Source organism: Neovison vison, chromosome 4, assembly GCF_020171115.1.
Source record: "Neovison vison isolate M4711 chromosome 4, ASM_NN_V1, whole genome shotgun sequence".
Classification (NCBI taxonomy): domain Eukaryota; kingdom Metazoa; phylum Chordata; class Mammalia; order Carnivora; family Mustelidae; genus Neogale; species Neogale vison.
This window is the reverse complement of record NC_058094.1, coordinates 49,860,725-49,886,323: the sequence shown is the minus strand read 5'-3', so window position 1 is coordinate 49,886,323 and position 25,599 is coordinate 49,860,725. Positions and strand designations below refer to the sequence as shown.

Below are 25,599 nucleotides of genomic sequence, written 5' to 3'. Positions count from 1 at the left end.
ATGTGTGTTTCAGTTAACATTTTTTTTTTTTTTTTTTTGGTATGATGTTTCCTGGAGGACAAAGAAAATTGATAAGGCATTATGGTACAGGACAAGTTAGTCTACATAGGTGAAGTCCCAATAAAATTACAAACCACCAGAAGTCAATTAATACTTACCATTTGACACCTAAGTATTAGTGGATTATTCGTTGTTTGAATATTTAATTTTTAAAAGCTGTTGTACTAATTATTTATTTATTAAAAGATTTTATTTATTCATTTGACAGAGAGAGAGAGATCACAAGTAGGCAGGGAGGCAGGCAGAGAGAGAGGAGGAAGCAGGCCCTCCGCTGAGCAGAGGGCCCGATGCGGGGCTCGATCCCAAGGCCCTGGGTTCATGACCCGAGCCGAAGGCAGGGGCTTTAACCCACTGAGCCACCCAGGCGCCCACTAATTTTTTATTTTAATAAATGAGAGTTCCTGGCATATAGTAAGCACTTAACAATATTAATAACTACTAATAATAACACAGAATACATAACAGGTCTGTATCCTTACCATATATGAGATATGTTGTGCTGAAATTTTTTAAAGATATCAAAAGGAAGCTGATTTCTCATTAAGAAAGGCCTCCTAGGAATACCAGTGACTTGATGAGTTCAGTGTTTATTCTTTAATTTTCACCTCTAGAAATTATTAATTTCTCAGTTCAGTCTAGTTGTCAAGATCTAGTTACGTTGTTCTAGGTAACTACGTGAAATCAACCAAATTCACAAGATCTGAAGTTATACGTTAGAAAAGAAAAGAAACCAAAACAAAACAGAAAAAGATCTGGGGGAAAGATATCTTAGTTGTGTGATCCCTCCCAGAAGCCCAGATCTGCAGGAAACGGAATTGCTGATTTGTGACAATGTAGACATTACAAAGCTTTAGTGTAATGATGTTTCCCTTCACTAGACTGTAAGTTCCTTGAGGGTAGGGATGACCTTATTTTCAGCATCCCATACTTAATTAGCCTTGAACATAGTTGCAGGCCTGTAAGTAAGCTCTTCAGAATCATTGAATGAATGAGCAATGAGAGAGTAATGTGGTGTGCATATGCTCAGAGCAAAAGAAGCCAGATTGAATAAAGACTTTCCTGGTTCCATAAAGAATTCAGGCCCCGGGGACCAGAAACATTTATGGCCTTGGTCTCTCTCTCACAGTACAATCCTGACAGTTTTGTGCTGTTTGGTTCCTCTTTTCCTAGATGCAAGCAAAATACAGATGTGCTGTTCACGTAGCTTTACTTCAGAGAACTGTTTAGTGATTAGGCTACGACTTTCATTAGAGTCAGAGTCATAAGAACATGTTCTTTAGCAATTCCTAGGTCACTTACTCAGGACCCACCTTATGAACCAAAGTCTATGGAGAAGTGCTTCTCCAGAGGAAGTCTTTTTCCTATTCTATGTTAGTGGTTTTTACTGATGCAGACACTGTCCTAGGCACTGAAGATGCAAAAAGAACAAGAGAGATTCTGCCTTAAAAGAGTTTGTATGCTGGTGGGATAGGCAGTAAATAAATGCATAGACAAGTGTGTTAATTATTAAATTTTTTTTTTCTGATTTTGTTGCAAGCCTTGCCTATCATTTAAGACCACTGACAACAGTGTAGTTTCATGAAATAAGTAGGGTTAGCAAATTTCTAACAAAGTCAAATTCAAGGGAGTAACATATACATTTCTAGTTTCACAACATTGTTGGTCTTTGCAGCATATGACAAATGACAAGGACCCTTTTACTAAGATATTAAACATTTTCCAAACTTTTATGGTATTTAACTCAGGTTTCTTAATCTCTGTAGACCTCTTATATGAGTATTCTATTTGGAATAGACTTAAGAAAAATTCTGAATGAAAGAATAAGTGGACAGGTATACCAAGGGTGATTTTGGAGAAATGATTATTCGTTTTCACATATAAAGGTGGAGACAATAATATTTATTTACTCATCTCAGTTGCAGAGGAAGATGCAATTTGACCCTTGAAAACACGATGTCATTCTCCTTAAAAATAATTCTTGTTGCCTGTATTGATTTCTTACTATAGTTTCATTATTTTCTTACAGACTATCTCAAAGTCAGTGATAAATTAACCTTAATATTTTGACTCACTTTTCCCCAACCCGTGTTTCTTCAAAAGAGCTCTGCTTCAAGAGAATGTCTTCCTTCATAAGTAGACATTTGCTGATTATGGTCCCAGTTTGGATATTGTAGATGAAACAGTCAAATGTGGAGTAAGATATATAGAGTGAAAGGCAATCTTTGTTGTTTAACTAGCAGAGCTATGCTAATCTGCTTTAAACCCTGGATTCTGAGTAGGCTTTCCAGAGATCAACCATGATTCTTGGATGTTTCCCTAACCCTGTGTGTTTTTGGTATCACTTTCTTTCTCTTGAGCCAGGTTGTTTGCATCTTCTCCCAAAGTTAATTCCATGTTGATGACTCTAATCTGCTTTTTATCTGTGAGGGAATGGCTTTTTGTTTCAGCTCAGATCTTATTATGCTACAGTAAGGGGGAAAAAAAGGACAATAGAATTGTTGATTTCTTTGGCAATTATCACAGGCTGTCACTCATATGTGAAATTTAAGAAACAAGGCAGATGAACATAGGGGAAGGGAAGGAAAAATAAGATGGAAACGGAGAAAGAGGAAAACCATAAAAGACTCTTAACTACAGAGAACAAGCTGGAGGGGAGGAGGGTGGGGAGAATGAGCTAAACGGATGATGGGCATTAAGGAGGGCACTTGAAGTAATGACCACTGGGTGTCATAGGTAAGTGGTGAATCACTGAATTCCAATACCACACTATATGTTAACTAACTGGAATTAAAATAAAGAAAAAAGAAAAAATTTAAAAAATGATTTCTTTTTATTTGGAATGCCATTGTATCCATGCTGAACAGAGTCACTTAGGCAAATGTGCCTTTTAAATTAATTCATCTGTGAATCATCTTTGACTGCTTGTTTAAAGACAGATCAAATATTTTATTCATTCATTCATCAAATATTTATCATGCATCTGCTCTGTGATAGTTACCGTGCTTAGGTGATGGGTCCAGCAGGGACCCAGTCAGAGTTTCTGCCCTCATGATCACTCTTCGTGGGAGACTCAAAGCAGTAAAACTACTCTGTTTCTAACAGTGCAGCTAACAAAAGAGCAAGTCCTCGAGTCTGATATAAATGCTTCTCTTTTATTTTTCAGAGGTCTTTGGCAATAACTATCTTTATTGTAAAGAAATCTGGATCCAAATAGTCTAAAGAGACCTCCAGTCATTCAACATCCTCCCAAATTTTATTGCACATGTTCAGTATTTTTCCTTGGTAATTTTTGATAATTGTAGAAGTTAAGGAGCATCAGTCCAATCTCTTAATTAAAAATAGACGAACGATCACAAATAGAGACGAAAAAGCTGAGGCCCACAGAGGCTTAAGTGAGTTTTGGAAGATCACATAATTCAGTAGCTGATCTGGGACTATTCCCAGGTTTGCTGATTGCAACCACACTAACTCTTCATCACTGATGTTCAACTTCGCCTGAGTCAAGTTGAGTAAGGAAGAAATGAGTTCAGTTGTACTGGTTAATACAGACAGCAGTCTCGATCATTTCTCTCCCACGAGGGGTGTGCTTTAGACAAATGTATTTTCCCTTTTTCCCCTTGCTGTGTGTAGAAAACTGCACGTGATACACCTTAACATCTTTTGCTTCTGTAGGCTCCCTGTGGAACGTGGGACTTGAACTCAGGACCTTGAGATCAAGAGTCACATGCTCTACTAGCTGAGCGGTCCAGGAGCCCTGTAACATCTTTTGTTTCTTATCTAAAAAGATGGATCATTTCTGACAATTTTGAGATATCTCTAACTCTGTACCTCTGTTTCCCTATCTGAAATCTCTGAAGAGGAGGGTCATTTAAATCAAACTATTATTAAGGCTGCAGCTCACAATCTAACACTTCTGTCAGGTGTTGATAGGAGATTAGTAATGCGTATGGTATACTGAATACCCAATGCTTTCTTATCCCCCCATATCTTTTAAACATGCCCAATAAAAATTAATTAGGAGGAGAGAGTTTAGAGCTATGTTTTCTCTTAAGAAGGTTTCTGTATACTTAAGATATGACTCTGTTGCCAAAAAAAGAGTTAATTTTGCCCTGTATTCCAGGTTTCCCTGGGAAGTTAGAATTCAAGTACAGAAGATGGGCTTCTTGGCCCATTTTTTGTAGTCATCCTAAAAACAATAGAATAGTAATAAAGCTAACATGTCCAGTATGTTGGTTGTGTACCAGGCATGATAAGTTCTTTGTATTGAACTTTTCTTCTATTTTCAAAACAGCATTAGGAGGAGGGAGCTTTAGTATCTTGAGGTGACAGACATGAAAGCTATAGCTTTGAAGTTAGAGTTGATACAAGATCACAGAGTAAGAGCAGTCTTCTCAGTGCTGGAAGCTGTTCTCTGACCATTGCTTCTGGGCTACTTCCCCAAGTTCAAGGTGGCCCTCTTGACATATCACATCCTTATTCAGAGAGACTGACATCCTCCAATAAACAGACTCATTCTTTACTTTAGGAACTCCTAATTTCTTCTACTTTCTAAACCACTGTGATTTCCCAGATGTCCCATAAAAATCTGTATCATGGACTTTCCAACCTTTTAAAATGTTTGTATTCATTCCTGGTATACCTAAATTGTATGCCTGTCTGCAAACTGAATGACACATTTGTAAAAAAAAAAATTCCTTGGTGGACATGGACTTGTTGAATAATTCAGGGAGATGATGTGGATTATAGCGGCATGTATAAATATTTTCTTCTTGCTAACAATTTGAAATATTTTGGCGTTTAGTTCTGCGTGGGGGTCCTCTCACTGGAAGCTACCGCTTGCGACAGTTTCACCTTCACTGGGGGTCTGCTGATGATCATGGCTCTGAACACGTGGTGGATGGAGTGAGATATGCTGCAGAGGTAAGCCATCGGACACATATTCATGATTCAGTGGTTTCCTAGGTGGTGGGATATAAGGAACCCAGCTGACAACTCTCTTGACTGCAAATTGATCCTGAGCCAATTTGGAATCAGTGTCTGATATTGCTTTATTCCATCAATAGGAGAGTTTATCAGTATGAGAGCTATAAACATGGTCCTTCTGAGCCTTACACCAACTCTGGGAGATTAGGGTTATTGTGCTCCTTCTAGAAATGAGTAAACAGCCGGTTTAGAGAGATTAATAATTTACCCAACTAGGAAGCAGTTGAGATGGTTTTAAACTCACGTCTGTCTGATACCAACTTATAAACTCTTTCTAGAATATCTGTTGTGTTTCCTGAAAGTCCAGGGAGAAGGCAGAGAAAGAGACATTTGATTTGGGGTCAACTGTGTACTTATTTGGTCCAGACACAGGAGTATACTAATATCATATTTTGTAGAAGTGATATTAAGTGGCGAAGTTCCTTACAGGGAAAAGAAACAAAGACACGAACTCTTCTAAACTCTACTGTACAAAGACAGGAACTCTTTTAAACTCAACCGTACCTCTGTATTTACAGGTATAAAAGGGAATCTCTGTTAATTATTGAAGTCATAATGCAATAAAGCATTCATTGACTTTTTTTAAATTGGGAAGTTATTCCTTTGTAATTACATTCATTAATACTACTTACTTTTTCTAATCCTCTGTTAAATGACAAAGCATAATATACTTTAAGTTTTAATACTGTTAAATATTGCTAACACCCAACTTTTCTATGAGATGAGAGTGAATTATTGTGTGATGCAACCAAAGCTTTTTAAGTGACAGTAATTTGGCTTATGAGTTGTCTAGGTGAAACAGAGCATTACCAGGCAAGTAAAGTTTTTCTTCATTTTCTCATGGCTACTAAGCTGTGGAGTTAAGACACTCCTTTATAGTTCTGCTGTTGAGAGAAATCCAGCCAAGAGAGCTTTCCAGTTTTGCTCTTCCATTAACATGTACATCTATTCTTTGAGCCTATCAATGAAAACATCTATTTGTCTACTTAAAACACTTGTTTGAGGCCAATTGCTTAGGATATGGGACCTGCTCTGTTTTTAGGAGGGAATAAATTGTATATCCCAAGTGTTCCATGGCACTGGATAAGAGATGCCAAGAATATAGAAAGTGGGACTCCTGAATCTGTGTGGTGCCTCAGTTTATATTATCTGCTGAATAGTTTTCATGTTGCTTTCTAAAGTTTTGTGTTCTGAATTGAACACGTTATTCTAAATCTGAAAGTTTTGAGCTGGCTTTGGATTACTGCTTTGTAATTTTTCTAAGCAACTAAAAGAACTTAGTCACATTGCTTTATAGTTATACTTCCTCGTGTCATAGACTTGAAAGTATACTTTCGAGAGGTTTTATCTGAGCTGGCAGGTTGTTTCTTGAAAAGGGCAGTCCTATCCTGAAATTTTCCAGAGGCTCAGAGTCCTGCCTACAGAACAAGAGACATCTTCGTAGACTTTCCTTCTTGAAACAGATAAAGCTTTGACTAGAGTTTCGTATATTCTTTAATATGTGTTTAAGGCTGTTTTTTTATTTTATTTGTTTATTTGTTCATGAATCATTCACTCTTTAAGAAGTCATTGTGACCCCACCATGTCGCCCGCCTTTGTCCAGCTTACTCGTGCTGGAAGGAAGTAAGGATGAGCCAGGGAATGTTTCCCTGGGAAGAGGCCCTCAACCCTAAACCTGAAGGATGGGCAGGAGTGAGCCAGGCAAGGGGCAGAGACAGCAGGGGCCCTGCCTAGACCCAAGTGTGAGGACTTGTGTGGGTAGTCACATATTGGAAGAACAGAATGACCAGTGGAATTAGCACACAAAGAACGAAGTGGAGAGATGCCAGAGGTAAAGTTGGAAAGGCTGGAGAGCCTGATTTTACAAAGATCAATCATGGTAAGGCTTGTGAACTTAATTCTGAGTGTGGTGGGAAGCCATTAACTGGCTTTGAATTGTGAAGTGATCATATTTGCATTTTAAAAATATTCATGCTACAGTTTGAGCATGAGTTGGGTTGAAGCAGGAGTGGATAAGCAGAGTCCGTGAGGAGGAGGCTTTGTCGGACGTTCCAGATAATAGATGATGGCTCAGTTAATTGGAGTGCTGGTGGCCAGTGCAGGTTTGGTGGGATTTGTTGATTGATTAGGTTTGAGAGAGGGAGAGGAAGGGGTCCTTGTTTCTGGTGGGAGATAAGAATGCTGATGGAGAATGAGGAAGTCTGGGTCAGACCTCAGGATTGATGGGGTGTTAGAAGCAGACAATAAACATATAAGTAAATGGTATATGGTAAATTCTTTGTTAGGAACAATACTATGGGATCTGGTAGTATGATTAAATAGTTAGGAAAACTCACCATGAGAAAATCTATACAGCTTCTCATCAAATCTATAGAGCTTAACAGCAAATACAGATGACCTCGTGCAGAAATGAAGTTGGCACATTTAGGAAGTGAAAGGCTTTGGCTTCTGGGATTGGAATTAATGAGAGGAGGTTATAGGCTGTGTCCTAGAGAAGCAGGCAAGGCCCATGTCTTATTGGGCTTTGTAGGGCATGGTAAGAAGTTTGGAATTTATCTTTGATGTATTGAGATAAAGACAATAGAAGCTTTGTGCAGGGGAATGTCCTGTTCTACTTTATATTTTATAAAGTATAACTTGCTCCTATGTGGAAAAGATGTTGGCAAAGGCAAATGTTGAAATGGGGAGACAAGTTAGAAGTTTATGGAAGTATTTCAAATGAGCAAGGGTGGTGGTTTGGTCTATGGAAGTGGTGGAGGTAAAGAGAGCTAGGGGAGTCTGGGATATGTTTAGGAAAGAAAATCCATGGAACTTGCCAATGAAAAGGGTAGCAAGATTGAAGGAAGAAGAAAGAGGAATCTAGAAACATTCCTAAGACTTTGGCTTGTGCAAACATGAGGATCTTTCTGCCACTTACTCAGATGAGCAAGTACAGGAAGGAGCAGGTTGCAGAGAGAAGCTGACTTTCTCTTGCGCACACATCAAGTTTGAGGTGTCCATTAGACATTCTAGGCTCACATTCAAGAAGGCCATTAGGTACAGACTTGGAGTTTAAGGAAGACGTCCAGGCTGGAGATGGAGGTATTTGGGAATCACATTTGATTTCAGGTTAAAAAGAATCCCTTTGTGCTCAGCTGTAGAAATGATTCTTAATTAGTTTTTCCCACCACTTTTGTACCTAACTTCATGACTGTCATCGAGTTGTACCCACTTAAAAAAAAAAAAAAAAAAAAGAAAAGAACTGAAAGGAAGAAAACATTTAGAGTGTACCATATAAAAATTTAACTTTGAGTCTAATCTCATGACTTGTGACATTATAGAGAGAGAGTAAAGTGTTCTAAATCATGGAAAAACCTTACCCTAAGAGTTGTGTGTCTATAAAAAGTAGGCTAATAATCCACTCCTTATTTAAAACTTCATCTGATTACAGTTTGTACAGATTATATAATAAGCATATTAAATATGTAGTTGATAGTAAAACTATAATTTTAATATTAATGGTGATTTTTGGCAGGTTAAATATAATTTACATATCAATAGTATGCAGTTAAAATGCTGAAGTTGAATAATAGTATAATTTAGAAGTTATTGGGGTACCTGGGTGGCTCAGTGGTTGAGGGTCAGACTCTTGATTTTGGCTCAGGTCATGATCTCAGGGTCCTCAGCACGGAGTGTCCTTGAGATTTTCTCTCCCTCTCTCTGCCTCTCCCTGTGCTCCTGGTCTCTCAAGAATAAATAAATAAATAAATAAAATCTTTAAAAAAAAAAAAAAGATTATTTCCAATAGGGAAGAATCTTCTCATTTCCAGTTTTGTTGTGGCTATGAGTTCTTGTCATTGGCTTAAATCACTGAAACTGTCATTGTTGGTCTGGAAATGTGAATTTGTTATTTGTTTGAGTTTTAATTCAAATACAAATGGTGGGGCATCTGGGTGGCTTAGTTGGTTAGGTGGTTGCCTTCAGGTCAAGTCCTGACCCCAGAGTCCTGGTGCTGAGCCCCGTGTTGGGGGAGGAGGTGTCTATACTCAGCAGGGAGTCTGCTTCTCCCTCTGTCAAATAAGTAAATAAAATCTTAAAAAGAAACTCCCAAACCCTGCAAAAACAAATATGAATGCTAATACAAGTTGTATCAGTCCCTCTGAAGCTATTGGTGCTAATTAGGCAAGGTGTGTGGGAAAGAGAAAGACTTGAAAAAAAAAAAAAAGGTTTTTCTTGCTCTAGTTTCCCATAATATTCTAAATAGCTGTTGTTTTTTATTTTTTATTTTTTTAAACAATTTTATGTATTTGAAGGAATGAGTGGGAGCACAAGTGGGGTGAGGGGCAGAGGAGAAAAGCAGTCTCCCTGCTGAACAGGAAACCCAACACTGGTCTCGATCCCAGGACCCCAAGATAATGACCTGAGCTGAAGGCAGATGTTTAGCTGACTGAACCCACCCAGGCACCCGTAAATAATTGCTGTTTTTTTTTTTTTTTACCAAGAAAAGAATATATAGATTCATCTCTCTTTAGTTACATATTCCTTTTCTAATCAGTTGTGAACCTTAAAGACATCATTTTGCTTCTTTTTCTTTCTTTGGTGTCATCTCTTGCAACGTGAGCTGATGGATTGGCACAGAGCCATTTAAAACAATTGTAATGTTCTTTTCGGCCCCTCCCTTAGAGTGGAATGTCTTGTACGCCAGATGAATTCTGTTTCATCATCCAGTGTCTTCCGGGTTTCATTCCTCCTCCAGCTATCTCACACCAACTTAGAACATGGTACCGCAGGGATCCACCTTTGTATTGTCCATCTGTATATCCCACAGCCTTCCTTGATTGTTTATGGGTGGTGGAGTGTTTCATAGTTTTGTAGCTCACTGGTTGTGATAATTCTTATTTATCCAGAAATTCCCCCATATTAGTTGCCTATAAAATAGGAAGTTGGATTTAAAGCATGGGATTAAAACCATGACTTTGAACATACTCAGTTCTCTCTTTTAAGAGGCAGCTAGAAAGGTGACTTGTGCATGAAGCCCTTCATATGTGTTTCCCCCCTGAGGTGCCCAAAGGATTCACTGAAAGGAGATTGTATCTGAGGTCAGTCCTTAGTACAGGGGTTCTTGGACAGCATGGCATGCTCCTGATTATGGCCAAATTGTTTGAGTGTGGCACATTGCCCTTTGGTGTCTATTGTAGTGTGTTCTTCCCCTTAATCAGGAATGAAGATCTCCCCAGGGTGGTTTTCTGCCTTATTGTTATTGTTTCACAGTTGTTTGTGTGTTTGGGACACGGTACTGTGTACAGTCGCAGAACTTTTAGGAGCCCTTTGGATTTTGCTGGACGCCACTTGCAAGAGGGCAGAGTTGTGAAGTAGGTGTATTTTCTATTTTCTAGAGTTCCAGGTCCTCCAACTCCTTCCCTTTCCCCTTCTTTCCTTTCTCCCCCCTCAGTAGCACCAACTGCCTCTCATTTTTATCCTCAGATGTGCCTGGTTCCTAATTCCTGTTCCTAGACAAAGTCTCTTTGTCCCCGTTAAAACTTTCTATCAGCAAAGGATTGGAACATAATTCTAGAAGGTAACACATGTGCGAATACTGCTTAAGATAATTCTGTTAAGGAGAATTTGCTTTTTCCAGTCATAAAAAGTCTTCGGGTATGGAGATGAACATCTGACTAGGCAGTTCAAGAACAATCAGTCCTGTCCTTAGCAGCAGGATTGTTACTACAAACCATCAGTTGACTTCTCCCCCCTCCTGTGAGCCTAAGCTTGTTTCCTGGACTCTGCTACCAGCCGAGATCTGACCTAAGGCTGCTCTGTTGCATTTCCACCCGTGGGAGGTTAGGGAGGAGCCTTAAGTCACTCAGGAGCAATGGTTGGAGATTGCTTGGACCAGAGGGGCTTGGCAGGATGCTCCAGAGTGTTCTAACTAGTGCTGTAGACCTTCCTATAGTATACCACAGACTCTAAGCGGCCATGGTACTTGTCTTTGGCTTTCAGACAAAAGCAAAAAGGAGGATTCTGTGAAGAAGACATTATACACATGTGTGCACAAACCCAGAATATCTATATAACTATTTCTTTTTTTTTTTTTTTTAAAGATTTTATTTATTTATTTGACAGACAGAGATCACAAGTAGGCAGAGAGGCAGGCAGAGAGAGAGAGAGGAGGAAGCAGGCTCTCTGCGGAGCAGACAGCCCGATGTGGGGCTCGATCCCAGGACACTGGGATCATGACCTGAGCCGAAGGCAGAGGCTTTAACCCACTGAGCCACCCAGGCGCCCCTCTATATAACTATTTCATTTTCATTTATGTTTTTAAGGATTTAAAAAAAATTTTTTTTGAATTGTGTCCCTTTCAGCTCCATGTTGTTCATTGGAATTCAGACAAATACCCCAGCTTTGTTGAGGCAGCTCATGAGCCAGATGGACTAGCTGTGTTGGGAGTATTTTTACAGGTGAGAATCTACCAATTTTCATTTTAAATAATTCCTCAGCCATGTTGGATAAAGAGTTTCAGTCATGGAAAATGTAATCTTACCATTTTTAATAGTAAACTCCTTCTAAGTTTAATGTTTTCCTATGGAAATTATATTAAACATTTATATTTTAGTTTATGATTTATCTAACAGCCCAGAACTACCTTAGAAGTATTGTCTTACATCTTCTCTTATTATCCATCGATCATTTTTATGTGAACAGAAACAGCAGCAGCCGCAGCCCCAACAACAGTAGCAGGAGTAACAACTGAGATTCGAGAAGGACAATCTTTAGTCTCTTCCTGATGACACAGTATTTAGAGATACAGGACAGAGTGAAGTTCAAGTTCCTGAATCTTGAAGCACTAGTTTTACCACAGTAGTCTGTTGTCTCAAACACACTGATCAGTTTTTAAAAACTGCTGTTGTCTTTTCCTTTGTCTCATATTCACACGTGGTGAAGCAGGTGTCCTTGTTATAATCCCCGTGGGTGGGTTGGGCCGTTCAGCTCCCACCGGGACCGCATTCTTGCAGGGCCGGCGCTTTTGCTCTGCCACTGACTCTGTGCAGTGTTGTAACCCCTTGGGGCTGGGGCTGGCGCTGGGGGAAGTACAGGGCAGAACAGAGGGTGGGATGAATGGCAGCAGCTGACTTCTTCCCTTTGGCCGCCAAGTCCGCTGGTGGCAGTGGAATGCGAGTGAGGCAAGAGATTATGTTTTAATCCTGAAGGATTTAAAAGCTTAGGTAGATTCAGGACATCCATCATAATGAAGAGAGGTACATCTATTTTTCTGATGATGATTTCTACTCAATGCTAATATATCATGTTGGTTCAGGAACTTAAATAATTTTAGGTGGTAAGTGGGAGATTTTTTCTTTTATTTATTTGAGAGAGAGAGAGAGCACATGCAGGGGAAGGAGCAGAGGGAGAAGGAGAGGGAGAGGCAGGCTCCCTGCTGAGCAAAGAGCCCCCAGGACCCTGGGATTATGACCTGAGCCAAAGGCAGATGCTTAATGGACTGAGCCACCCAGGTGTTGCTGGAGATATTTTCTTTTAATGCTTTGATGTCTCAAGAGTCAGTTTGGTTCTAGGATCTGAAGGTCACATCTGGTTGAATAGTATTATGTTAGAGTTTCCTAAGGGAGTTTTCTCTTAAGTTAACCTGTATCTTAAACATTCATAAAGCTGAAAAACTATGTAGTTATTAATACTAGTTTTGGAATCAAGCTTAAAATTCAGCCAAGGAATTTGTAACATTACCTTGTTCAGATTCTTCTAGCATGATAAAGTCAGCAGGTAAAAGGCAGCTTCATTATAGAACAATCTCTGTTTGTTCTGGGCTGGCGTAGGTTTTTTTTTTTTTTTAAAATTCAAAACCAATTATTGAAATGGAGTGAACCAGACCTGTTCTGCTACAGTAACCATTTCTTCTGAAATTTTGTGCTTTCAGATTGGTGAACATAATTCTCAACTGCAAAAGATTACAGACATTTTGGATTCTATTAAAGAAAAGGTAAAATGAAATATTATTATTATTTTTTTTTTTTAAAGATTTTATTTATTTATTTGACAGAGAGAGATCACAGTAGGTAGAGAGGTAGGCAGAGAGAGGGGAAGGGAAGCAGGCCCCTGCCGAGCAGAGAGCCCGACGCGGGACTCGATCCCAGGACCCTGAGATCATGACCTGAGCCGAAGGCAGCGGCTTAACCCACTGAGCCACCCAGGCGCCCAAAATGAAATATTATTTGCTAATGACTAATGTATTTGTTGTTCTCTCCTGAATTTTCTTACTTTCTTTTAATAACTTAGACATATGTTCAGATGGAACATATGCTATCTGCTTTGAAGCAGGTTTGGAATATACTTGATCAATAGAGCAGAATCAACCTATTACCATTTGTCTTTTGAAAATTATGAAGGGGGTCTTAAATTACCTAAAATCATTACTAACAAAACTATGCATGATTAGTTTCTGATATTGGAGTGTTGCATAATCAGCATCTAAAACTTGCAACACACTTTAAACAAATCTTGTGTTCTTAAATAAATCTAGGGAATGTGCTACTTCATCTAAAATGTTTAGGTTAAGACAGAAACCTTTTTTTAAGATACAAAGGCAGATACTAAATAATTCCACGAATTAAAGAATTCTAGCACAATGGTCTTTCATTGGATGCTTTTTTTGGAGCGGGGAGGGCAGTGTCAAACTCTCCCATTATAATTTGTGGGAATTCTCTTTTCTCTACCAGGGTAAACAAACTCGATTCACAAATTTTGACCCATTATCTCTGCTTCCTCCATCCTGGGACTACTGGACATATCCCGGTTCCCTCACTGTCCCACCTCTTCTTGAGAGTGTCACGTGGATTGTTTTAAAACAACCTATAAATATCAGCTCTCAACAGGTATGTCGCTTCTTCAAAGTAGATCCTGATTTACCAGAGGAGAACTGGATCAAAACTTAAAAAAAAATCCTGCCCTTAATTTCTGGGACATGATGAAGCCTGTGTTTTCCCTTCATTAATCAGATGGGTAGTTGGACTGGGTAAAACTCACGTCCCTTTCTTATTTGACCTTCTGTGATTAGATGATTGCTCTCCCTGTTCTTTGAAATGTAACGTGCATACAGACACTGAGGAAGGTGACTTTAAAGGCTATACTTGTTTTCTTTTATGGGCTGCGATATAAGCAGGCTGGTAGATACACAGGAAAATTAGGAGAAAGGCTATTCTTAAAAGGGAACTTTCTTCTTTTTGACCTCAGTCCTGAGACCTGTTCCTCCTACAGATGATGTCACAGTCAGAGAGTGAGCAGTGTGGGGCGCCTGGGTGGCTCAGTGGGTTGGGCCTCTGCCTTCGGCTCAGGTCATGATCCCAGGGTCCTGGGATCCAGCCCCACATGGGGCTCTCTGCTCAGTGGGGAGCCTGTTTCCCCTCTCTCTCTGCTTGCCTCTCTGCCTAATTGTGATCTCTGTCTGTCAAATAAATAAATAAATAAATAAAATCTTAAAAAAAAAGAAAGAAAGAAAGTGAGCAGTGACACAGCAATGGGTTTCTTGGCTTTTGCGGACAGAACTTTTGTGGGGCTGCTTGAGGGGCTGTAAGCATTTCCTGAGCTGCTGTTGGGTGCCTACCTGTGCTGTTCTAGTGAAGACAGTGCTTCACTTGTTTTTCTGATAAACGTACGGAGTCCCCACGAGAAGCCATGCTGTCTGCAGACTCGGACTGGCTTGGATGCCCAGAAACTCGGCTTGGGTCTATGACCCGTGTGACTGACCTACCAGACAAGTGGTTGTGATGTTTTCTGTGGATGTTGTGCTCAGTGGGTTTTTTTTGCTTTTTGTTTTCCTTTTTAAATTACTTGCTGCACCATCTTAGCAAGAACACAGGCTGGTAACTTTTGCAGGTAATCTGTTCTGGGCTTGCCCACCTGCCTAGCTGTTTATGTTTGACCCCCAAAGACTAGAGCTTGTTTACCTTTGCCAAGGTCACGTCAGGTAACATTTTTCCTTGGCGTGTTGAACCCATCCAACTTCTGGTGGCCTTATCTTTAGGATTAAAGCCAAATAATAATCTGGGACATATTGATCAAAACATTTTGTAAAAGTGTGGATTGAAGTTCAGAGCTTGACAGACATGGAAATTCCTGTGACTTTTCCCCTCATGAATAAGGTGCCTCGTGTCATAAGAAAAAGGACCTGTCACTGATCCAGTGGCTTTACTAACAGAGTAAATTTTTCTTTCCTCCATGTGTTAAACTGTTCACTTTTACATTCCTTTCTTAAATTTGAACAGGGTAAGGGCAACAATTAATAAATTATATCATCAAGGTGGTAATAATAAGAGTTCATGTTTTTCCTCATATTTCAAGGATATTTTTATCTCTTAAAGCCAGTTGGAAATTAACTTTTTAAAATCCACTTGCCATTTAGAACAGAATATATCAAAATATATAATTTAGTTCCTTAAAATACTTAAAGCTCTTAATAAAAAATGACCCTCTCTAAGTTTAGGAACTATGCCTGCCTAGCTGTGGTTTCACTACTGTATCTAATTTGAGGCTCAGTTAATTAAAAATAATTATTAATGTGGTTTTTATAAGGTAGAGTATAAAAATAATAACTATACTTTAGAGCTTTAGTTTGATAATTCACTGAGATCTACTTAAATTCACTTACATCTACTCTAGCATGAATACTTTTAGACATTTTCATTTTTAAAAAATATTTTATTTATTTGAGACAGAGAGAGAATGAAAGAGCACAGTAGGGGGCGGGGCAGAGACAGAGGGAGAACCAGACTTCCTGCTGAGCAGGGACCTGGACATGGCCCATCTCAGAACCCCCAAATCATGACTTAAGTTGGAGGCAGACTCTTAACCATCTGAGCCATCTAGGCAGGTGCCCCAGACATTTTCATTTTTAATCAGATGGAAATGATTATCTGAATAATAATCCAAATTATTTTAATATGCTATTATGGTGGTTTTAAGAGTTAAAGAATGAAGCAAAAGATATTTCAGAAGTCCAATCCCAGTCTAACCATGAGAAAAACATCAGACAAAGCCCAGCTGAGGGAGGTTCTGCAAAATAGCCGGTCAGTGCTCCTCAAAACTGTCGAGGTTATCAAAAGCAAGGTAAATCTGAGAAATTGTCGTCATCAAGAAATGCTCGAGGAAATACGATTACTGAATGCAATGTTCTTTCCTGGTGGGATCTGGAACAGGAAAAGACATTAGGTAAAAACAAAGGAAATCTTGGGGGTGCCTGGGTGGCTCAGTGGGTTAAGGCCTCTGCCTTCGGCTCAGGTCGTGATTCCAGGGTCCTGGGATCGGGCCCCACATCGGGCTCTCTGCTCATTGGAGAGCCTGCTTCCTCCTCTGCCTGCTTCTCTGCCTACTTGTGATCTCTGTCTGTCAAGTAAATAAGTGGAATCTTTAAAAAAACAAAAACAAAAAAACAAAAAAAAAAGGAAATTTTAATAAAGAATGGACTTCAATTAGTGAGAATATATTAACACTGGTTCACCAATTGTGAATAATGTACCACGCTAATGTAAGAGATTCGTAATAGGGCACAAGGAGTGTGGGGCTTATGAGAACTATTTGTACTGTCTTAGCAATAATCCTGTAAATCTAGAACTATTCTAAAATAATAAGGTTATTAAGAAAATCTAAAACATGAGAGGGTTGAGATGATTATTCAGTGTTTATCTTTTTTATATAAAGTGAAATGAACGTGTCTTTTGAGTATACCACTTAATTAAGAATTACTTTCTGAAAGATAATTTCTTTTTTTTTTTTAAAGATTTTATTTATTTATTTGACAGACAGAGATGACAAGTAGGCAGAGAGGCAGGCAGAGAGAGAGAGGAGGAAGCAGGCTCCCTGCTGAGCAGAGAGCCCGATGTGGGGCTCGATCCCAGGACCCTGAGATCATGACCTGAGCCAAAGGCAGAGGCTTTAACCCACTGAGCCACCCAGGCGCCCCTGAAAGATAATTTCTGATCCCAATTTTGGCTGCTCTTTATTTTTGAAGTCCCTGAAGCACATTGTTTTGTGTATTTTCCAATTCTACCATATAATGTCACTAGCTATGAAGATTAAATTCTTTTTTTAGTTAGTTAGTGCCAATTTTTTTTCCTAGGTTTTTTTCCGCTGCTATTTCTTGCCCAGTCACTGTTTGACCAGAAGGGCAAACACATGGTTTTCATTTTCTTTTATTTGATTCAAGCCCATTTTAGTTCCCAGAGTCATTTATTGGAATGCTTAATTTAACTGCCAGACCAGTAAACAGATATGCTGTTTTCAGATAGTTTTGATAATAGATCTGTCATTCTCTTTGGAAGGCTCGCTGTTCTGCTAAGTTTCTTTGGGTTATCCTAAATTATCTAAATTGGCTCTCTGCTGAATTCAGTGTGAGAAATACTTGGTTTTAATTCTATGCTCCTTTGAAAAAAAAATTCTCTTGGTCTTTTGTTATGAGATTGCCATACAGTAAAATTCATGAGTTTAATGTGCAGTTGATGGTTTCTGTTATTGTATATTACCATGCAGCAACCACTAGATCAAGATATAAAATAGATCCCCCTGCCAGAATATTTCCTTATGCTTTTTTGCATTCCACCTCCTTCCTCACCCATGCCCCTGGGCAGTCTCTGAGATGCTGTCACAAGGATTCTGCCTTTTCTAGAATTTTATTTAAATGGAATCATACAGTATGTAGATTTTTGTGTTTGACTTCTTTTACTTAGCATAATGTTTTCGAGTTTCACTGACAATTTTTGTTACTGAGGAATATTCTATATCCCTAGAATATTCATATTCTATGATATATGACCTTACTTTAAATTTATTCATATTCTATGATATACCACCTTTTAAAAAAATCTATTTACCAATTGATGGATATTTGGGTTGCTTCCAGCTTGGGGCTATTCTGAATAACAGCTGTACATTTTTGTAAGTTAGGGATAATTGACACGTACAATTTTGTGTGGACACATATTTTCATGTTCTATGGCCATAGCTAGCACTTACACGTTTAACTGTATAGGGTACAGCCATATTGTCCTTTAATTGGCTGTTCCATCTTCCATTGTTACCAGCAATAACATTAGAACAGGTATTTCTGCTTACTGGGGTTGCTCTTATCTTGCCCATCTGTACCCCTCGGAGATTTCTAAGTTCCCCCACATCCTTATCAGCACTTGGTGTTGTCAGTCTTTTGAATTTTGGCCATTCTTGTGGGTAAATGTGATTTTTCAAATTTGCATTTGTCTGGTGACTAGTAATGTTGAGCTTTTTTTCAGGTGTTTGTTGGCTGTGCACATATCTTCTTTTGTGAAATATCTGTTGAAATCATTTTTTCCTTTTTAAAAATTGGGTGTTCATGTTTTTATTATTGAATTGCAAAGGTTCTGTATACAGTAAGGATAACACCCTTTTTAAAAGACATGTTTTGCCGAAGTTTTCTCCTAGTCTATTGGTTGCCTTTTTTTCAAACTGTCTTTTGAAGAGCAAAAGTTCTTAACTTTGATGTAGTTCATTTTTATCAGTTTATTGCTTATAGTTTGTGCTTTTGGTATCCTGTTTTAAGAAATCTTTGCCTAACTATAAGCCACAGATTTTTTTTTTTCATACTCTAAGTAGCTCTCACATTTCATGATGATTTATGAGTTAACTTTTAGGTATGCTCTGCCCCATTTTCTCTTTCCTTTCCTTCTGATATTTCAAGTACACATATATTTAACCTTTTAATAACATCTAACAGATCCCCAAGATGCTACTTTAAAAGATATTTTTTATTTAAATCCAATTTAATTAACATGTGGTATATTATTAGTTTTAGAAGTAGAGGTCAGTGTTTGGTCAGTTGCATGTAACCCAGAGCTCATCACACCACGTGCCCTCCTTAATGCCCATCACCCGCTTACCCCATCCCCCCACGACCCTCCCCTCCAGCAACCCTCAGTTTGTTTCCTATAGTGAAGAGTCTCTTATGGTTTTTCTCCCTCTCTCATTTCACCAAGACTAATTTTTAAAAGTTTTTTTTTTTTTTTTTTAAGATTTTTTATTTATTTATTTGAGAGAGACAGTGAGAGAGAGCATGAGCGAGGAGAAGGTCAGAGAGCGAAGCAGACTTCCCATGGAGCTGGGAGCCGATGTGGGACTCGATCCCGGGACTCCAGGATCACGCCCTGAGCCGAAGGCAGTCGTCCAACCAACTGCGCCACCCAGGCGTCCCACCAAGACTAATTTTTAGATAATTTTTTAAAATCTCTGTTCTTCACTGTGGGTAATTTCTATAGATCTATATTCAAGTTCATTTGCTCTTTCCTCTGTCATGTCAATTTGACTGTTAAGTCTACCAGGTAATTTTTTGTTTTAGCAATTCTCCATTTTAGTTCTACATTTTCTATTTTCTTCCTTTTTATTATATTTATTTTTCTGCTGAGACTTCCCACTACTCTGCATTAAAGATGCTTTGTTTAATATACAAACCTCAGGTAGTTAAAGTAGTCATTAAAAACAAACAAACAAACAAACAAACCCTGTGGGTGCCTGAGGGGCTCAGTTGGCTAAGCATCTTGCCTTTCAGCTCAGGTCATGATCTCGGGGTCCTGGAATCAAGTCCCACCTCAGGCTCCCTGCTCAGCGGGGAGTCTGCTTCCTTCTCTTCCTCTGCTCCTTCCTGCTGATTGTGCTCTCTTGCTTTCACACATACTCGCTCTCTCTCACACATAAATGAATAAAATCTTTATTAAAAAAGAAAACAAACCCAAAACCAAACAAAAAAACCTTGTAAGTTCCTAATTTGGTTCATCTTGGGTCGGACTGTTGATGTTTCTTTTTTGAGAATGTGTTCCATTTTCTTGCTTCTTTGTTAAGTAATTTTTTATTGTATTCTAGGTGTGATGAACATGAAGTGATAGAGATTTTGGATTTGGTTATTTTTTTCTGATGAATATTATTTCCCTTATGTGAATAGGTAATTTTTTTTTTTTTTTTTTTTTTTTTTTTGCAGAACTTAAACTGCAAATTTTCTTTCTTGTGCAGCAGCTCTGGTCTCAGTACAGCCACGTATGGTTCTTGGGTATAGAGTTTGAGGCTCCTCTCTCTGCCTCTGCTGCAACTTTGTGCACCTTGCAGACTCTACTCAGCTCAGGTGAAAAGCTGGGAGAGATAAAAACTCACTTGTAGAGCTCCCATCTGCCCTTCATGTGAGCACAAACTATCCACCTGAGTCCCCCTGCTTCTCTTTACTCTTTAGAACCTGTGACTTGTCGCTTTTCTGTATTGATGTCTGGGTTTTAGAGTTTTCTACAGGAAGGCTGTCTGTAGCATCTTAGTCCAACAGATCTGGAAGCAATACCTAATGTCCTTTTAAAATAGTAAAATTCTATATTATGTAATTAAAGATAATGATCGAGGAATACTCTTCTTAACTTCTGCATCTTTAGACTAAATGGGAAATGGGGAAAGAATTCATTCACTGGAACATTAATTTTGACTTGTATTTTTAAAAAACTGTATAATTAGCTTTGAAATTAAAGTTCTAAATTATAGGAGAGTGCAAGTCAATTCTAGAGTTGTTTAATAATTGCTAACTCTTGCAAGGCATAATGCAAAAGATACAAAGAAGTGTTAAAAATGTCCCTTGTCCTCAAGTAGTTTATAATCTAACAGACAAGATAAAATAAATGCGTAAAAAACAGTAACACAGTAGCTGTGCTTTATATGTAAGAGAAATAAGGTGTAATGGAAGTTCAACAGGGGAGAGACTATTTTATTGGAGAAATCAGGAAAAGACTTCTTGAAAGCGCTGATATCTGGGCTAGGAAAAGGGCGGTGACTGGTTGGAGGTAGTAAAGGAAAAGGAGCAGTTTCAAGAAAGGACACCATAACTAAAGGCAAGAAAAGGAGGTGCAGAAAATGTGGGTGCCTTTGTACCTAAGTTTCTCAGACTCTATTGTATACAACAGTCACCTGGGGAAGCTTATCAAAAATGTGAATCCTTGGGCGTTATCAGAAATTCTCACACAGAATGTCTGGGGATAAGGATCAGTAACCTGAAGTTTTAAGAATCTCCCCAAAGTCTCTTCATTCAGGCACTCTGGGATCGCCCTTGACAAAACTGGCTCCGAGTGGGCCCCCGGTGTGGTTGTAATCAGAGACAATCTAGTCAGTCGGCCCCCGCTGGTTCCAGAAGCCAGGCTAACTAGTTTGTTTGGGAAGCCTTATTCGAGTTAGACATGTTACCTATTTTAGAGATCGATTTTGAAGTGTTTACACCCGAAAGGACATGATATTCAGGATTTGTTTCAAAGTAATCCAGTGTGGGCCTGAGGGGAGGCGGGAAGAGAAGGAGAGTGTGGGTGCCGTGAAGGTGCCTGTGTGTTCATGACGGTGAAGCTGGGTGCTGAGTGTGTGGTGGCTTACGCGGCTGCTCTTTCTAGCTTTATGTGTGTTTGAAAGTTTCCATAATAAAAAGTTAATGAAAAGAGATTAGGGGAAAATAGAAATAAAAAATAGAGATGCAATACAGTGCTGTGGACTTATTTGCTGGATGGCTTCTTTACTGAAACTTCTTAGCTGTCCCTCAGGTAACTCATTTTTTTTTTTTTTTAAGATTTTATTTATTTATTTGACAGACAGAGATCACAAGTAGGCAGAGAGGCAAGCAGAGTAGCTCATCTTTAGCATTTAGTGTGTGTGACGGGACTTGGTGCCCTACTTGGCCCACCATGTTCTGGAAGGGACATTTTACTTTTACTATCCAGCTTTGGGAGGGAGTGGAGGACTATTAGACTTTTAAGCTCTAGAGTGGCATAAGCAAAGCGATTTACAAAACATTAGACAAGGTATTTCTGCTTACTGGGGTTGCTCTATAAGGATGTTAAAATTTCCGTATGAGAGCCAAGAAAACCAGCAAAACAGATCACGCCCTCCTCAGCCTTCAGGCTCATCTGGGGAGACTCCTGCCAGGACCCGTGTAGATGCTATCGGCCCTCGTGACAGAGTGGCAGGTTTTTCTGTCTGCAAGAAGCCCAGGGGCCCAGAGAGCGGCGAGACTGGTAAGGGCCAGCCAGCGGTGTGCAAGTGGGAGGTCAGTGCGGTGGTGGAGGACGCCAGAGCCGAGAGAAGCAGATCTGAGCAGGGACTAGTGGACGCAACGCTACCTAGCCTGGCTGAGTGATCCGGAGGGAGATCCAGAGCCAGAAAGGGAAGGAGTTTGGTGAGACATCAGGATTGGCTCAGTGAATCTCACCAAAATGTACAGGCAGGTCAGAGAAAGAACTAGAGAAATTCCTGTGAGGTTAAGGTGTTAGGGAGGTAGGGAGCCATGACCAACTTGCAGAAGACTCAAAGGAGGGTGGGAGGGGCGCCTGGGTGGCTCAGTTGGTTAAGCATCTGCCTTTGGCTCAGGTCACAGTCCTGAGGTCCTGGGGATCCCTGCCACTTTTCCTGCTCCCCCCTCTCTCTCTCCTCTGCCCCCACCCCTGCTCTCCCTTTCTCTTTCTCAAATAAATAAATAAAATCTTAAGAAAAAAAAAAAAAAAGCCAACCTCTTTAGAGGAATGGGCAGCATCACTGGGAGGCGAGCTGTGCTTGCTGAGGCCAGCAAGCTGGTGCCCTGATTCAGGCCTTGGGATTCCTGCACAGCCATTGGGACAGGCCATTTTGGGCAGACCTGATCCCCATGATCTGCAGAAGGCTGAGTGTTTTCCCTGTGGCTCTAGAGGTTAGATTTTATTTAGCTCCACTGCTTGGCTCTCCCAGAGAATTATTCAAGTCTCATCTGGCTCTAGCTATAATCCGGTCTAATGAAATATGAATAATAGTAGGTTGTAAATATTTGTCTTATCTTGCCAATCTATACCCCTGGAAGTATCACCTGTGGAAAGACATGGCTGCTTTATATGATGCATGAACCTGTCTCTGTGGAGTGTGCTGACAGACCGTTGCCTGCTAGTTATGGAGGACCTCCATCACCTCTGCCTCCCCTCCTGGCTAGTACTGTACAAGAAATATTTTAGTCTTCAACTAAATGGTGATGATGGAAACGTAATAGATGTGTCCTAGTGTGAATTTTTAAAAAAGATTTATTTATTTACATGAGAGAGAGAGAACAAACCGGGGAGGGGTAGAGGGAGAAGCAGACTCAACAATGAGCAGGAGCCTGATGCGGGACTTGATCCCAGGACCCTGAGATCATAACCTGAGGTGAAGGCAGATGCTTAACCAACTGAGCCACCCAGGTATCCCTATCTTAGTGTGAATTTGCTTGATTCTGCAATTAAATGACTAGCACAGATTAGAGAATGGAGACTATTTTTTAAAGATTTTTTTTTTTTTTTTTTTTGGTTGGAGAAAGAGCAGAAGCAGGGGAAGCAGCAGGCAGAGGGAGAAGCTCCTTACTGAGCTGGGAGTCCAATGCAGGACTTTTATTCTCAATAATTTAATAATTTGTCTTTGCATTTTTGGTGAACATTTTCAGGAAAGTAGAATTATTCACTAGTTTACTCAGTCTTCATTTTACTACTGTAGACAGGTGTTAAATCTTGATAAATAGTATTAACTCACCAAGGAATTGTTAAATAATTTATATAACATGCCTAGAGTAGAAAACTTCAGCAATTAAAAATAGTAGTGTAGATTTATGTTTATTGACATACAAAGATATATAGGATATCTATTAAGTAAAAAAATAAGGTTTCAAAAGAGCATGATAGTTGAGCCATTTTTATAAGAAAAATTGTGTGTGCATTCACGTGTTTGTATACATAAAAACATCTGGAAGAGTGTACTCCATAAGGTTAACTGTCATTATATCTTGTGATGTGATCACTAGTAATTTTTATTTTCTTCTTGATGCTTTCTGTGTTGTATGAGTTTGTAAGACAAGTCAGCATGTTTTTTGTAATAAGAAAATTTAAGCCCTTTGGATGAGAAATATTCCTGTATCGCTGGAATTGTATTTAAACATTATCAGAGGTTGAACAATCCAAGCGTTTACCATAGTTAGCTATTCAAGGCTCAAGTATGGTGAGAGCAAAATCATTGCTTAACGAAAACAGTACTTGAAAGCTCAATATTCTATAGGATGAACACCACAAGGTTTCCATGAAAATTGAGGTTCTGTGGTACTGGAGTACTAGTACGTGTTTGGTGTGATTCCACTATTACCTCTTGAGAACATATAACCCAATGCTTCACTTTACTGATGAGGTAACTGAACACCAGCACCCAAGGTCACCCAACTGGTCATGCCAGACCGAGGCCTGGGACCTGTCTCTGGAAGCCAGTACAGTGTGACCTTTCCATGGTCCCGTTTTGCCTTTGTAGATGACATTCTCTGAATCCTAGACATGTCCTCTTTTTTTTTTTTTAATATTTTTATTTATTTATTTGACAGACAGAGATCACAAGTAGGCAGAGCAGCAGGCAGAGAGAGAGAGAGAGAGAGAGAGAGGAGGAAGCAGGCTCCCTGCTGAGCAGAAAGCCCGATGCGGGACTCAATCCCAGGACCCTGGGATCATGACCTGAGCCGAAGGCAGCGGCTTTAACCCACTGAGCCACCCAGGTGCCCGACATGTCCTCTTTGAACCACATTCTAACTGTTTCCTCATATTACCTCTGTCCTCAGATGAAGAGTGCTTATGTACTTCATTTTTTGAACCCACAGGTATTTGTATAGTGGTGAGAACTTAGCAGAAGTGATGTTTTCTTATATATATGACTCATAGTTTAGAACAGTTTTACAGTAATATATTTTAGTTCCTGGTAGAGGAAAGGTTCTATGTTTCATAACTTTCAGTGGAGGGCAGTTCACCAACCTTGGTGTGACCTTCTGTGCTGAAGCCAACACTGTTCTTTTCTTCAACAGCTGGCCACATTCCGCACTCTCCTCTGCACAGCGGAGGGCGAGGCGGCGGCTTTTTTGTTGAGCAATCACCGCCCACCACAGCCTCTGAAGGGCCGAAAAGTAAGAGCCTCTTTCCATTAAAAATTGTCACCAGCTGACCACCCCGAACAGGTCTGTGAAGAGAAGACAAAACACAAAAATCCCTCCAAACAGCTCTTTCCTAGAATTCTGATTGACGGGTACCATTTTGCTCTGAGCTTCAGCACCACAAGGAAGATCAGATCGCTGTAATCAAGCTAACTCAACTCATCCATCTCAGACTTGCACTCACGGGTATTCAAACAGTAAACACTGTTTGATGTGTGTTGAGATCCACAACATGCATCTACTTCAACCTGCGTGAAAACATGGCAGGCGTTGCAAAACCTCTGAGTTCATTAAAAATGTTCCCTTGCCCTAGAGTTTGAATCAGCCATATCTCTCAGTAATGTTTGGTCAAACAATTAAAATCTTCTCCAGAATGATAAGATTGTGATATCTTTTTCTACACGAGCAAGTCTGCTTAATGTTTTGGTATCATTCCAATTCATAAAAAGTTGATAATATTTCCTTTTAAAGTGAATTTTTTTTTCTGATTATGCTGTTGATCCCCATTGCACGGTACCTTTAATTAGATGAACAATATGAGCATGGTCGGGGGTGGGATATAATCCTCACTGGGTCTACTCACA

The 25,599-nt window shown here is 39.5% G+C and overlaps 1 protein-coding gene across 2 annotated transcripts in view; it reads left to right on the top strand.

Annotated features, from left to right (window-relative positions):
* The window catches only part of CA13 (carbonic anhydrase 13), a 32,604-nt gene extending 7,209 nt beyond the window's left edge, over positions 1-25,395 (top strand). Inside the window, exons 3-7 of one of the 2 annotated variants that reach the window (XM_044245373.1) lie at positions 4,862-4,980; positions 11,385-11,480; positions 12,953-13,015; positions 13,752-13,907; positions 24,890-25,395. In XM_044245373.1, the coding sequence (XP_044101308.1) occupies positions 4,862-4,980; positions 11,385-11,480; positions 12,953-13,015; positions 13,752-13,907; positions 24,890-25,009 (554 nt within the window). In that variant the 3' untranslated portion in view covers positions 25,010-25,395. The remainder of the gene's footprint in view (positions 1-4,861; positions 4,981-11,384; positions 11,481-12,952; positions 13,016-13,751; positions 13,908-24,889) is intronic. The other variant, XM_044245374.1, reaches the window with a different exon arrangement.
* Positions 25,396-25,599: the final 204 nt, after the last annotated feature.